Source organism: Emydura macquarii, unplaced genomic scaffold (assembly GCF_026122565.2).
Source record: "Emydura macquarii macquarii isolate MOO-44397 ecotype Brisbane River unplaced genomic scaffold, CSIRO-AGI_Emac_v2 contig_691, whole genome shotgun sequence".
NCBI lineage: Eukaryota > Metazoa > Chordata > Testudines > Chelidae > Emydura > Emydura macquarii.
Window position 1 is genome coordinate 8,457,539 of NW_027130828.1, and position 14,060 is coordinate 8,471,598.

Sequence of the window (14,060 nt, forward strand, 5' to 3'; positions counted from 1 at the left end):
AGTGCCAGGGACTAGGTTTCTTTTATTAGTACAAGGCACCCATTCGTTGCAGCAATGAGGGCTTCCCTGGCACCTCAGGCAGAGCTAGGGGACACAACTCGAATCGATCCTAATGCCCACAACCATTTAGTTGCTCCATCTTACTGAAGCCCGCATCAGAAAAAGATGGTTGAAACCTTACAACGGTACAGGTAAGGTACGACAGCAGGCTGTTTGGTATGACCTGTGCCACCATGCCCCATTTAGAACATGAACACGGCTAGCTCCAGCCCCAACTAGTGTTTCACATTTTTCTAGAAAAGTTTATTTGCCATTGGCTGCTTTCTTGAAGCTTTTGGGTTTTCGAGGGTGACTCTTAAATTTCTTCTTTAAGGAAGCCAACTGTTTCTGTGGAGAGAGAGAAATTGCACCGTCTTTCCAAGAACTTCCTTGTGCATCTGGCCTAGCATAAGCCTGAATGTGGCCAAGGCCAGAATACCAGCACAGAGCATCACACGAAGCTTCTTTTTTCAGGCCAAGAGCATCAGTACAATCCCAACCCTAGCCACAAAGGACACGGCCAGTGAGAAATAAGACTTGATCTCCAGCTCACCTCATCCCTTGTATAAGAGGTGCAACCTAACATCCCCTCCCTGCCCTCAACATAGTGTCTGTACCAAATGCTCCTCATAGAACTGAGCCATAAAATACTGCAGCGCTTGATCTTCCTCAGGTAGGCGTAGGGGAAGGGAAACAAGGAGGAAATGCACCTCCTCCCATCTGGGCTGTATTCGAGAATTATCCTTTTCATCAAGGATGTCTCTGAAACTGCTTATCCCCACTTTACACACACAGGCCTGATCATGCATTCCTGCTGCTTCCCAGACTCACAAGAAGTGCAAGGTCAAGCCTAAGGTGTCTGCTGTGAAGAGATCCACTGACAAAATCAGCCCCGTTGCTCAAGAGACACAGACGGGAAAGGGGGCAACAGGGCCAGACTAAACCCCCTCAATCTTTTCATTCTAAATGGAATCGATTAAGGAGAGAAGAGTGGAAGGGATTTTAGGACCCCAAAGTACACATCTGTCTCCTTGTCCTACGATTCCTACTCCTGAGGCGAAGAGCAGTAGAATTCAAACCAGGATTAGATGGGTGATAGCATCCTCAGTTACCCTAGACAGGATACAAGTTCACTAAAGAAACAGAAATCATCTGTTTCAGGGTCTCAGCCACGGACTTCCAGAGTCAGGAGGAAACATCCCCCCATGAAGGTTTTATACCAGCTGAGCCCATCTAGCATCTGCCTCTCTCGGACAGAAGAGCAGACGAGGTGGATCGTTGGTCTAATAATGCAGTATATCTAGTCCTAGGTGTCACACACGGGCTCACCTCTGATTCCGCAAACCGCTCCCTTTATGTGGCTGGGCATGGCAACACAACACTCACCTTTCCCCTTTTGTTGCCAGCTCGTCTGGTCTCCTCTGTCTTTTCACTCCCCTCTCCATTCATGTCTTCGTTTTCCTCGCTGTCTGTCACAAAGTCATCATCACCTTCCTGGTCTCCTTGTACCACCGGCCTTTTTTCTGGGAAAAGCTCAGCTAAAACACAAGGTGAGACACGATTTGGGATCAGTTTCCTCTGTACGCTGGCTACTGCTTTGACTTAGCCTCACTCCAACAGCTTCAGAGACGACTTTATTAAAGGTGACTTTGCAAAACTGAAGCACCAGATTCTAGTCCTTTTAGCAGCAACGGCTGACTATCCCTGACAGCCAGGCAGCACATTATTACCAAGACACCTGGAGGACAAATATAACCCCAGTATTTCAGTAATAAGTGCCCAGTACCCTTAGCCCAGCTATAGGGGATATTCAGCACACTCCTGTCGCCCAACAACCCCACCTCTCCTCCAGGAAGGCCATCTTTTTTAGACAGGAACTCAATGGAATTCACTCGACCTGGTAGGAAATCCTCTGCAGGGTGAGTGGGACTGTAGGTTCCAGGACTGCACTGGGAAAGGCAGCAGAGTGCAGGCTGCCCATGAGCGTGCAAGTCCCAGCAGGTCCCCTGCTGACAAATGCTTCTCCCTTTGTAAAATCTCTTTCATGGTGGTGATTGAATGATAACTGGCGTTTAACGCTCAGGATCTGGAGAAGAGTAACCCCCCACCCACTCTGGATTGTGTGTGTAGGAATCATCACCTTCCTACATGCAGCATATCCATATGTTCCCTCTGCTGGCAGTACATCAGTAAAGGCACTGGCTGGGTCCAATCCTGCTGCTGCTGCTCTCTAAGGAAAAGCTGCATCTCCTTTCCTAGGGTTTTGTTCTTTTCTGTTTGAAACCAACAATCATTTATTTCCATGCACCTCTCCCCCATGTTGCTAACAAAAACTAAACTGACATTAAATTGAGCTGGCTTTGTGGTTTTCCAGCAGGTAGGCAACCAGCAAGAGGAGCTGGGGAACAGAAACAGACTCCCTTTAAAATTGTCAGAAAACACCAAAGCTCTTGCTCACATGGGTACAGGTCACTCATGCTGTCATCTGTATCATCTCCTTCCTCTTCACTGGACATAGGCTCCCAGAATTCTCCCTTTCTGCAGGGCTGCCTGCTCCCTTCAGCCTGATCATCTCGTCGCCGCCGCTGTCTCTTCTGCAGAAGGCAGGCAGGGATGTACTCCACGCCCTCCTTCTGGCAGTCCTCATCTAAAAATAAACCAGGCAGGGCGCATTCACAAATAATGCAAGTGGTTCAAGAATTCGGAGGCCTTGTTAAGAACAGAGTGGACTAGAAGCAGAGCGTGGTATTAGGTAGTGGTACAAAATGCAACAGCATCTATGAGCAGACCAAGAGAGACATGAATGTGAACTGAGAGCCTAAGTTCTTGTCATGCTACCTATAGTTCTGTTTTTAGTGGCAACAAAGAGGGCGTGTGTTTACTGTTTGTGAAAAGTGTCAGGCTCAACAGTCTTGTAGACTGGAGTCCACCGCTTTGTCCACTGAGGAAGTACAGCACAAGCAACAACAATGCCGGCAGCACACACACACACTGCCCCAACTGTAACTGGGAGATACCTATAATGCAGCCCTTGCAGGTATCTCCCTCTACACCTGCAGCATAGGTTTCCCTAGCCCATTCAAGTCTTGGCTTTTCTGATGAGAATGCCAATAGTACCTACCGATACAGTAACTGCAGGGGTGATGGGTTTTATGAGGTGGCTGCTTGCTCACCAGAACCTGGACTGGGATATGCCAGCTCATTTCATACAGGCCATTAAGCAGCCATCATATGCTACTGACATTCAATCACTGCTCACTTGGGCAGGATTTAAAGAGGTTACATGAACATGAACATTGGCACTAATAACCTGCAATCTCCAGTCCCTTTGCTGGTGAAATACAACTATGTCAAAAGTCAGACACATACAGTCTTGAAATGACTTGAGTCTTAATACTATTCCCCACAGATATGAGCTATTAGTCAGGTTTATATGGGTGAGGCCCAAGAAGTTCCCAAGCTGTGGTGTGCAGAGAGGAGGCTAGGGCATCTAAAAAAACATTAAATAATTTCCTAATTATATTTTCAGTTCCAGTGATAGTTGCCACAGGGAGATCATAAATTCACAAATGGAAGGAAACATGTCTACAAGACAATCCCCAAATTAAAGTGTGACCCACAGTATCAGAAAGTTTGAGAATCCCTGCTCAGAAGTAGACGCTCCAGTTTGTTCACTAAAGGAAACTATTGCTCTCTACTTTTGAAATCACCCTTCCTTCCCAACTGGGAGCAGCATGCCGGAGCATTGCTCTATATTACTGCTATGCTGTAGAATGACTTCCAAACGCTCTACACATACTTAGTGGAAAAGCATGTTAAAAGATCAGAAAGGGAAGAGAAATCACATGGCAGAACATGATAGAGGCACTTACATTTTTTCAGTGCTCTCTGATAGCGCCTCCCTTGGACATGACGCAGCACATGCTCTGGAAGCTTGTTGATGTGCCTGAGAGTGAGCTTGCAAAACAATTGATGGCTAGAGAATAAAAAACAGACACACAGTTTAGTAAAGTTATTACATAAAAGAAATTAGAGTCTTTCACCTCTAAGTGGCTAATTTAGAGTCAGCAGCTGCCAAAGCTGCTTTATAAATGCTTTTCCAGCCCACTGGATGGATACCTGCTTAAACACTGGGGCATCACTCCCAATTCAACATGCAATTAACATTAGCAAGAGTTCCCACATGAGCATTAAGGAAGAACAGACACGCACAGATTCTTGGTACTGGGCACAATGTGTGGTTCGAACTCGCTGTAGTCGAACGTTCTTGCTGTCTTTATCAGTCTCAGATATTTCTTGCCACTAGTATAAGCTTGCAGCTCTGGCATCCGACACGGCAGCTCATGGCCCGTCAACCTGCATCTCACCTGAGCAGCCAATAACGAGAGAAGAAAACATCCTATCAGAGAAGTAGAAGGGCCCCTGCGAGATGCTCTGGCTCTGGAGCCAGGGAGGCCTAGTCTGGTAAGACTGCCAAGTGACCTCCCTGCAATGCATCGATTTGGTCCCCAAGACCTCCCCTGACAGACCACGGGGGGGAGGTAAGGTAGCAGACCTGTGGGCCCTGTCTACTGGACTGGTATCCAGAGGAAGTGAACGGGGTACAGAGAGGAAGAGATCCGCCCCCCCATCGAGGCTAGGCTCCCCCCCCAGCCGCTCGCCTAGCGCCGCCTCGCCCTCCCCCCGGGGCTGGGCCCCCCCGGCCGCTCGCCCCGCCCCGGGGCTGGGCCCCTCCCCCCGGTCGCTCGCCCCGCCCCGCCCCGCCCCAGAGCGGGGCTCCCGCGGCGTTGTGCTCCCCCCCGGCCACTCCCCTGGGCTGGGCTGGGCTCCCCGCCCCGGGTCTGAGACCTCCCCGGCCACTCACCTTGTTGCCCGGCTCGATGAGGCGCAGCACCGGATGCTGTTGCAGGAAGCGCTGAACCTCCGCGGGCACCTCGCACATGTTTGGCGGCGCTGAGGGGCGGCGGGACCCGGCCTCGGGCCCCCACTGCCCGCTCCGGCCTCCACGTGGGGCAGCAGCCGCTACGGACCAAACCGGAAACGGAAGCAGCCGGCACCATAGAGAGGAATTCTGCGGCGGGATGGACACTCTGACTTCCGGTGGGAGCCGGAAGAGGAAGTAGTAGAGGCGGGGAGGGTGCGCGGTATCTAGCTGCTGCTCGCTGGGGTGAGTTGGGTCACCCGCGGCAGGGCCGCGATGATCGGCTGGAGTCGGCGGCTGCTGCTGCTCAGAGCCAGTTACCAGGTAAGAGCCCGGGGCCGAGGCGGCGCTGCCGGGGGCCCGTAGCTGCGATAGGGGCTGGGCTGGGCTGGGGCCTGCCTGGTGAGGCTCAGGCTCGACCCTTCGCTGCTGTGCGGCTCCCGGGACCTGGCTGGGGCTGGGCGCCTGCCCCTCGCTCCTGCCGCCGATTGCGGGGGACGCTGCCCCGGCCCCTGGTCAGCCTCCTGGCCCTGTCACAGGAGCTCAGGGCTGCGGAGCGTCTGTGCTGACAAGGTGGCGGCTCCGGGGTCGATCTGCGGCGTTAGCCCCGCGGCACAGTCTGTGCGCTGCGGTCGGCTCCTAGGCTGTGTCCGAGAGGCGGGGAGGGTAGAAGGGGGGGGGGGTTATTATGCAGGGCACGTGGCTTGTTTCCAGCTATGGCAAGTTTCACATAAAGAGATTCAAAAACAGGGAGAGGTTTTTAAAATATCCGATTGAAACAGTGCAGCGGGCGTGGTGGTGGTGATGGATGGGTGTGTGTGTGTGTGTGTGGAGTGGTGGTGGTGGTGATGGATGGGTGTGTGTGTGTGTGTGTGTGTGGAGTGGTGGTGGTGTGTGTGTGTGTGTGTGTGTGTGTGTGGTGTGGTGTGTGTGTGTGTGATGGGTGGTGGTGTGTGTGTGTGTGTGTGTGGAGTGGTGGTGGTGGTGATGGGTGGGTGTGTGTGTGTGTGTGTGTGTGGAGTGGTGGTGGTGGTGATGGATGGGTGTGTGTGTGTGGAGTGGTGGTGGTGGTGATGGATGGGTGTGTGTGTGTGTGTGGAGTGGTGGTGGTGGTGGTGATGGGTGGGTGTGTGTGTGTGTGTGGAGTGGTGGTGGTGGTGATGGGTGGGTGGGTGTGTGTGTGTGTGTGGAGTGGTGGTGGTGATGGTGATGGGTGGGTGTGTGTGTGTAATTCCTTCATCACAAAAGGGAACGTGTGTAACGACTGCTGTAAATGAACCCCCATCACCTGCTCTCTGAAACATTCTCCAGAACTCTAGTCAGTTCCAAAACTTTCTCAGCATACATGAGGTTATGTTACAAGGGTTAATTGTTGCCGTACTGTTAATAGCTCTGTGTACTTCCAAAGCGCTTAGTTAATGTTCTAGGCTTCATGTAAGCTTAGGCTAATGCTGAGCACATCCTGGTTGCTCTACTGGCATCTGCAGTAACTGCACCACTTCTGGAGTGTGTTCATTTTTTGAAGTAGATGTTGAGCCTGTGAGACATCTGTGAGACTGAAGGACACGTAGATAAATGGGACATTTTGTGTCAGGGATTAAATCATCCAGCAGCGTCCAGACTTAAATGAAGCTAGTTCTAAAATACTGAGCAATAAAGACTGACAGCTGTCAATCTGTTGTTAACCAGCATGATGATGTTGGTAAGAGACAAAGGATTTGCGTCTGGCCGTGTCCATCAAATGGTAATATGCTGATGGAGTTATTGAAGCTCAAAAGGTGTGAGGTACCAGAGGTCTGATGACATTCATATCAAGATGTTCTTGATCATCGGATGAAGTAAGAACAAATTAGGATGCTGAATATGATTTCTAATACAGAATGAAGTGAAGGGAAAGAGCAGTCATAATTGAACTATATTCCTACAATGGAATTTGATTTTAAATTGTATTGTAATCTAAACTAGAATGATTTGGGGTTGATGGTTCAGATGAGATCTAGAATACCATTTCCCCAGCAAATAAAATCATACGGTCACCATGTCAACCATTATCATCTGGAACTAAATGCAAAGCAGAGTGGCTACAAGATGTCTCTGATTTTGTTTAGATACCAAACGGTTTGGTCAGAAGAAAAATTTTTGGATATCCTCTTATTAAAGCACATCCTGGTCTGGTTCAGCAAAAAAAAGGTAAGAAGGAAGAATTTTTTGGGCCCTACTCCCTGTTTGTCTTACTCCAGGAGGTGAGATAATTTATGCAGCCTTGTACCTATGCTGCATTTGGTATGAGGAGAGTGAAAAAAGGAACAGTTTCTGCTTTGGTAGTGGGTAGTTATTTTATGTTTGAAATGTATTAGGATTCAATGCAATTAAAAGGCTGTTGTCATAGAGTTCTTTCACCCACCTCAAAGAATGCTGGGAAGAATAACTAATTATAAAGCTCTCTGAAAATGAAAATCTCCAAGTATCTTATTAATAGATCCATGGTATAATGTAAATAAAATAGCTGACTAGCATTAAGTCAACTGAATGGTATCTTTGAAGCATGTTCACCTGCAGTTTCTGATGATGCAAACCCTGCAGGGATTTAGCTAGATCCTTACTGCACAAATCCCGTTTCTCAATTTAATTTATTCCAGAGATTTGCTTGAGACCCTGCAGACATAGAAGTTCCACAGCCGTTTCTGCTAAATCTGAAGAGGATGTCGCACTCAAGTGGGGCCTTTTCCTGATCCCCTTGACCACATTTTGCCTTGGCACATGGCAGGTAAATGCCAACATTTCATTCTCCTGAAGTATCTGAGCACTTAGGAAGGAGTCAGAGCTGTTCAGGATGGTGCATGCCCTAACTCAAAGACATGGCCCTTGTGAGTGACCACATAAAGGGTGGCCAACCCCCAAATTTGACCTAACGTTTTTTCCCTAGTGCTGTTGGCAAAGTCCATGCAAGGCTTTGTATGGGAGATTCATTTTCCTTAAACTCATGCTTCAATACCCTTTCCTCCTCAAAATTCAATTGTCTCACTTTTCATATCAGAACTTTTCTTGTAATAGACAGGTGTGACCCATAATGGAGGAAAAAATTCTGATGATGAGATGGATTTCCTTTCGAATTTGCAGGAACTCATTGTAAACAGATCCTATATATGTGATACTGCTGTGCACTGCTACTTGTTTGTGTGTTCCCAGGTTCAGCGTCGGAAGTGGAAGCTAAAACTGATAGCAGATTTGCAGTCAAGAGTTGCATCAGAGCCCATACCGTTGCCTTTAGAGTAAGTGTGGGAGTTGGGTCACTTCAGTGATGTGCTAAGAACTTTAAACATGGTCCTTGCCCCCCCAGAGCTTACTAGACAACGTACAAATGAAGGGATGCCACAAAAAGCAATGGGGGCATGCAGGGAAGGAAGGTAAACGTCACGTTAGTTCCATTATTTTAAATAGGGACTGTGAGCATGTCCCTGGGAGAGGCATCATGCAGTGCCATAAATATATGCAGTACTTTAAAGACGTCTAAGAAGACAAGGTCCCTGACTTGCAGTATAATTCAGACAAGTATGATGCACAGGATGACCACTCTGGGGCAGAGGTATTGCTGGGAATGAGCTCCCATAGGAGGGACTTAAACAAGGGACAGTGCTTGGAATCTGATCCAAAGCCCACTGATGTCAATGGAAAGATTCCCATTTATTTCAGAGGCCCTTGGATCATGCCCTCAGTACCTGGGTTTTGCCCAAACACAGAAACAAGGAGGAAAGCAGTGTGGGAGAAAGGTTCTGTTAGATCAATTGGCCATCCAATACTGAGTGTCAAAAACTCCAATTTGTGCGAGTTCAGGGATTGAGAAAGGGAGGGAAATCTCTCCTGTTGGCTTAGCATCTACATGCTGTGTTAGCAGAAAGTAGACCCTCCTCCTCTCTGGTTGGTGTTTGGGTAGATGTCACTTAAGTAAGAAATGTTTGGCTGCAAGTGGCATGGGAGGGAGGCAAGCTGTATCTGTGGATGCACTCAGAATACCACTGACTGACTTTACTATGAATGGATGTAACCCTTACTCTTGTGCTACCAAATTATGAAGCCAGCTGCTTATCTCGGGCAATATTTTCCTCCACTTCTTTACACTGCTGCCGATCCCTTCTTTGCTTTACTTGCCATCTTGCAAATTGATCCTGGGGGGAAGAACAGGAAGAAGGAGGTAAATCCTAAGTGAAATTATGGAACTAACAGCATCTTTCATCCCAGTGCATCCTGTCCCCTGCAGCCCCATGGAGCTGAAGGAACTGGAGTACAGGTCTGTAAAGGTCCGAGGGTATTTCGACCACTCCAAGGAGCTCTATATTATGCCACGTTCTTTGGTGGATCCTGAACGAGAGACCAGAGAAGCTGGACAACTGACATCCAATGCAGAGATTGGAGCGAATGTCATTACTCCCTTCCACTGCACAGACCTAGGGTGGGTATGTTCAGATACTAGCTCTAGGGTCATGTGTATAGCGTATTACTGCAGTGCTACTGCCAGGGAACTGAAACCTGGGGCATGTGTCGCTTCCTCCTCCCCTCCAAGAGTTGAATTGTAGCAGTTGGATTTCTTGCATAAATCATTCATTCCCTCATAAGGATTTTCCTGATAACCAGTCAGGCCACTGAGCCGTGACTCCTAACTACATTTAAAACCCATTATAATAATACATTTAAGAGGCTAAAAAGTGGCCCCCAAACACATGGCTTGCTACTCTCCTTGGTGTGCAGTTCAGGAAGGTGATGGGAGTTCTGCTTTTGCTCATGCAGGACTTTTTCTTTTCTTCTTATTCTCTGTTTTTATATGTAATTGTAGGGTCACAATTTTAGTCAATCGAGGATTTGTCCTTAATAAGAAGGTGAAACCAGAGACCAGATTGAAAGGACAGGTAAGAGGAATAGAGTAAAGCCCCACAGGTTAGAGGTCTGCTCTGTAACTCCTTGGGAGAAGCTGTTAATATGCCAAGTAAGACCACTAGATGCATTTGGCACCAAAGAAGGTCATGTGACTATGCAGCATCTCGAAATGGAGGGATATGTTATACCAGTTGTCCCATCCCTGGGCCTCGGATAGTGTTGGAGTTTTATGACCTGGATAAATATTAACCAGGGCCCAAATGAATTTTGAAAAGGCATAAGCTGCAAAGAAATCTGCTGTTTTTTCTCCTTCCTTTAGATCCAAGATGAAATTGATCTTGTTGGGGTGGTGAGGCTGTCAGAAACCCGGAAGCCTTTTGTGCCCAAAAACAACATAGAAAAGAACCAATGGTATTACCGTGACCTGGAGGCTATGGCGAGGGTGACTGGCACTGAGCCCATTTTTATCGACGCAGATTTCAGTAAGATGGGGGAATCTAGCTCTGCCTGTCTTGCATCCGTTTTACATGGGCCTCTCTAGTTTGAGACTGATCTAGTGTATCTCTTTCCCTAAAATCTGTAATACATGTGGGAGGCAGGAGAATCCTAGTGCAGTGACTGACAAAAGTGCTTATTCTGTGTAAAAATGATATTCACTAACTGGCTTAGACTTCAGTGCACTCCTCTATAGCCCCAGAGACTTCCTCCTGCATTTCAGGACAATAGGCCAGGCAGAGGTATTGCACCTCTATCTTAGTAAACTTGGCAAAATTCAGGAAACAATCTTGAATAAGATGACTAGAACTGCAGAATGACTGCTCAGTATGAAAAGGTTCATGAGAATTTCATACTCTCACCTCCATTCATACAACCAGGGGCTAAGCTAACACCAATGCAGAGATGAGAGCTTGATAAGTTTATGGAGGGGATGGTCTGATGGGACAGCCTAATTTGGCAATTGACTGAGCTTTGACTACTAGCAGTAAATATGCCCAATGGTCTGTGCTGGGACGGGTTCTGAGTTACTATAGAAAATTCTTCTTGGATGTCTGGCTGGTGAGTCTTGCCCACATGCTCAGGGTTTAGCTGATCACCATACTGGGGGTTGGGAAGGAATGTTCCCCCAGGGCAGAGTGGCATAGCCCCTTGGTTTTTTTTTTGCCTTCCTCTGTAGAATGGGGCACGGGTCACTTGCTGGTGGATTCTCTGTACCTTCAAGACTTTAAATCATGATTTGAAGACTTCAATAACTCAGTCATAGGTTAGGGGATCTATTATAGGAGTGGTCGGGTGAAATGCTGTGGCCTGTGTTGTGCAGGTCAGACTAGGTGATCATAATGGTCCCTATTTATAGTCTTTATGCTTTATATTCACCCACAAGCTCCCAGGGAAGAGTCAGCTCTACAGATGTAGTAAGTTTTGCAAACAGCTTAAGAACCTTGTGGACAGTGTAAGCAATAAAAGAGGGAGAGACTGACCCCCTTGAGTTCTGATTCTAGAACAGCCATGTGCGATGCAGACTAATTTGTATTACCAGAGCGCCTTGGAGCCTTAGTCATAGACCAAGCTCCCCTTATGTTAAGTATTGTACAAATTCTGTTCTTTAGGCATGTTTTAATTTGTAGCACCCTCTTGTACCTACAGGGAGCACTGTTCCAGGGGGACCCATTGGAGGCCAGACAAGAGTGACTTTGAGGAATGAACATATGCAGTACATAATTACATGGTAAGTAACCCAGCCTACACTGAGCTTTAGCTTCCAGAGTTTAAATTGGCTGATGATGTGGGACCAGTCACTTAGCCTTTCCGTGCCTCCATTTCCCTACCTGTAAAATGAGTTTGTCTAAAGCCTAACTCACGCATGGAAAGTGCTTAGAGATGGGTGGATGGTAGATACTCCATGAATGCAAGTTATAAGTACTCTCCAGCTGCAACCTCTAACCCTCATCCTTTAACATCCCCCACTAAAGCGATTTTGTTCCCCTTTCTGACTAGTTCTATTCCTATTTGCAGGTATAGCTTATGTGCTGCCACATTCTACATGTGGTACAGAAAGTTCATACAAAAAATACCCCGCTGAGTCACTCCGTGATGCAACAAAGACAAGACCCTAAGCTGTCAGATGGTCTTCAGAGAAGGAACTGCCCTAGCCCTGAAAGAACCAAAAAGCATTCACAAACTGCACATTTCTATTTAAGTCTTCATCCTACGCTGGCTATGGCCTCTCAAGTGCTTGTTGGGGCTACATTGCACTGTAAATCCATGCAGCTAGCAAACAGATTCTGTACAAGAAATCCATAAAGCCAGTGGTTTTAGTATCATGACTCTGGCCACTCAGTGGAAACTGGTTGTTGCTACTGCTTGGAAACATTGTGTTTTGGATACTCAGGCGCACATTTGAGCTGTACCTAAGACCAACTCTTAATAAGCAAGAGGGGGATTTTTGAGATTTAAACTTAAGCCATGACTAGCTAGCACTTAGACCATCACTACCTTGTCCATTTTCTTAAGGGATGGGGAATAAGAATTTCAAATTAATCACTACTTTCACCTTGAGCAGGTGGTAATTCAGGAAATACTTTATCACAGGGAAGCATTAAGTGCAGTTTGAGTACTTCTGTTATGATGGAGAGAAACCACTGGAAATACCTGATTTAAAGTTCACTCATGCTGCAATGAATCAGGTCCTCTACCTTGTTCTGTTAAAGAAGGCACTTTATGGTGGAAGGTTTGCAGATAAGGAAATAAAGGGCTCTGTGTATATTATGTTTTTCACTGTATATCTAAACCAGGAATGCTGTCTTAACATCTATGGCAGAACAGACCCTCTGCACTTGAGCTTAACTTAATGGGTAGGTGCTACTGTAAGAGGTAGCCTAGCCTTCCCTTGGAGGTGTCCATGTTGCACCCAGCTGGAGTTAAGGACCCAAGCTGGTAAATATGCTCTGAACATGCCTCAGCCTAAATCTTATAGGTCTGTGCCAGCTATGGAAAACCCAGCTTCAGTTTCCCTACTGCAGTAATGTGATCACTTTCACCCTGTGACTGAAAAGTGGGAGATAGGTACAACTTAACTTCCTTTGAGGGAGAGGGCTCAGCTAACAACCCTCAGTTTTGCAGTAGTTTAGACGTATTGGTTTTTGTGAATCACATTTGTCAGTACTTAACTCCCTGAATAAGGTAGAGGGAGCCCAGCTGTTAAGTAGGTAGTGAATGCCAGTTGGCAGCATGGACAGAAGGCTTCTTATATTAACTTATAAAATCCTAGCTACCAAAAAAAAAAAAAAAAAAAGAGTGAAATCATGGGTTATCCAAGCCACCAAAAATGGTTCCCTGTATCTAGGAGCTTCTCTACCCCAGCCACTACTGCATACAACAGCACTGTGATTTCTAGACCACCTTAACTGTTTTCTAATGCACACTGAAAAATTACAACACTGATGTATACTAGAAAAGATCTCATTCCAGCAGCACATACTGTACCTTCATTACAACATCTACAAAGAGCCTCCCCAAGTTTTGGGCATTGGTGTAAGCTAAAAAACCTCAGACTAAACCCTGGAAAACAGAAGCCTTTGGTACCCTCTTGGCATTTGTTACAGTAAAAGCTTGAGACTAAGTAGGCCTTGACTAGGATTTAAAATGGGGTAAGTTACTTAGCTGAAATAACTAAAGACACAGTCAAGTGAAAATATTTTAGTAAAGCTGTGTCAAGCTCAAGAGATAGAAAAACTATCCCTTAAAATCTCAGGCCTCATATAGCAGCAGTTTGTACAGCCATACCCACATCTTTAATAGTGATTATACAGCTTTAGCAATACAGGTCTAGAGAAAAGCTATATTTCAGACAGCCACCAGAACAGTGCTTCCTCTGCCCTTTAACAGCCAGCAGGAACACCTCTCCCCCGTCTTTAGAAGTTGTACTGACAAATAGAGATGAAGTGTCTTAGATCACACAGGAGCTACACATTGTTCCTAGCTTTACAACTGAAGTCCCGAGGCCCACCATAGCCACAGGCTATGGGTTTTTGTTTAAGAAAAGCAGGCTTACACAATCACCTATATGATCCATCTAGGATTGGATTTTTTCCCTGATGAATGTCACTAAGTTTTAAACAGATTAAGTATTAAAGCAGAAATTACCCAGCATACAAGAAGACTGGCAGTATGAGGTGAAGTGGGTTCTAGTTTAGTGGGTCTCTGCAGGAAGTTCAGTAGCTTCCTCGGT

General features: G+C 46.8%; 2 protein-coding genes across 3 annotated transcripts; one reads left to right on the top strand and one right to left on the bottom strand.

Moving 5' to 3' along the window:
* Window positions 1–2: 2 nt before the first annotated feature.
* On the bottom strand, window positions 3–5,081 carry SURF2 (surfeit 2). Of its 2 annotated transcripts, none has more exons than XM_067541866.1 (6): window positions 4,904–5,081; window positions 4,252–4,406; window positions 3,912–4,015; window positions 2,498–2,686; window positions 1,426–1,577; window positions 3–387 (listed from the first exon to the last, which is right to left on the bottom strand). In XM_067541866.1, exons 1-6 carry the CDS (start codon window positions 4,979–4,981, stop codon window positions 304–306), a joined length of 762 nt encoding a protein of 253 aa, XP_067397967.1. In that variant the 5' UTR covers window positions 4,982–5,081; the 3' UTR covers window positions 3–303. The 2 variants fall into 2 exon arrangements, with proteins under 2 accessions (XP_067397967.1, XP_067397968.1); XM_067541867.1 differs by lacking the exon at window positions 4,904–5,081 and adding an exon at window positions 4,595–4,695.
* An 80-nt stretch (window positions 5,082–5,161) lies between these two features.
* Window positions 5,162–13,227, top strand: SURF1 (SURF1 cytochrome c oxidase assembly factor). The gene is made up of 9 exons (XM_067541868.1): window positions 5,162–5,284; window positions 7,069–7,150; window positions 7,600–7,727; window positions 8,150–8,232; window positions 9,219–9,410; window positions 9,792–9,864; window positions 10,152–10,314; window positions 11,477–11,558; window positions 11,846–13,227. Exons 1-9 carry the CDS (start codon window positions 5,237–5,239, stop codon window positions 11,910–11,912), a joined length of 918 nt encoding a protein of 305 aa, XP_067397969.1. The 5' UTR covers window positions 5,162–5,236; the 3' UTR covers window positions 11,913–13,227.
* The last annotated feature ends 833 nt before the right edge of the window (window positions 13,228–14,060 follow it).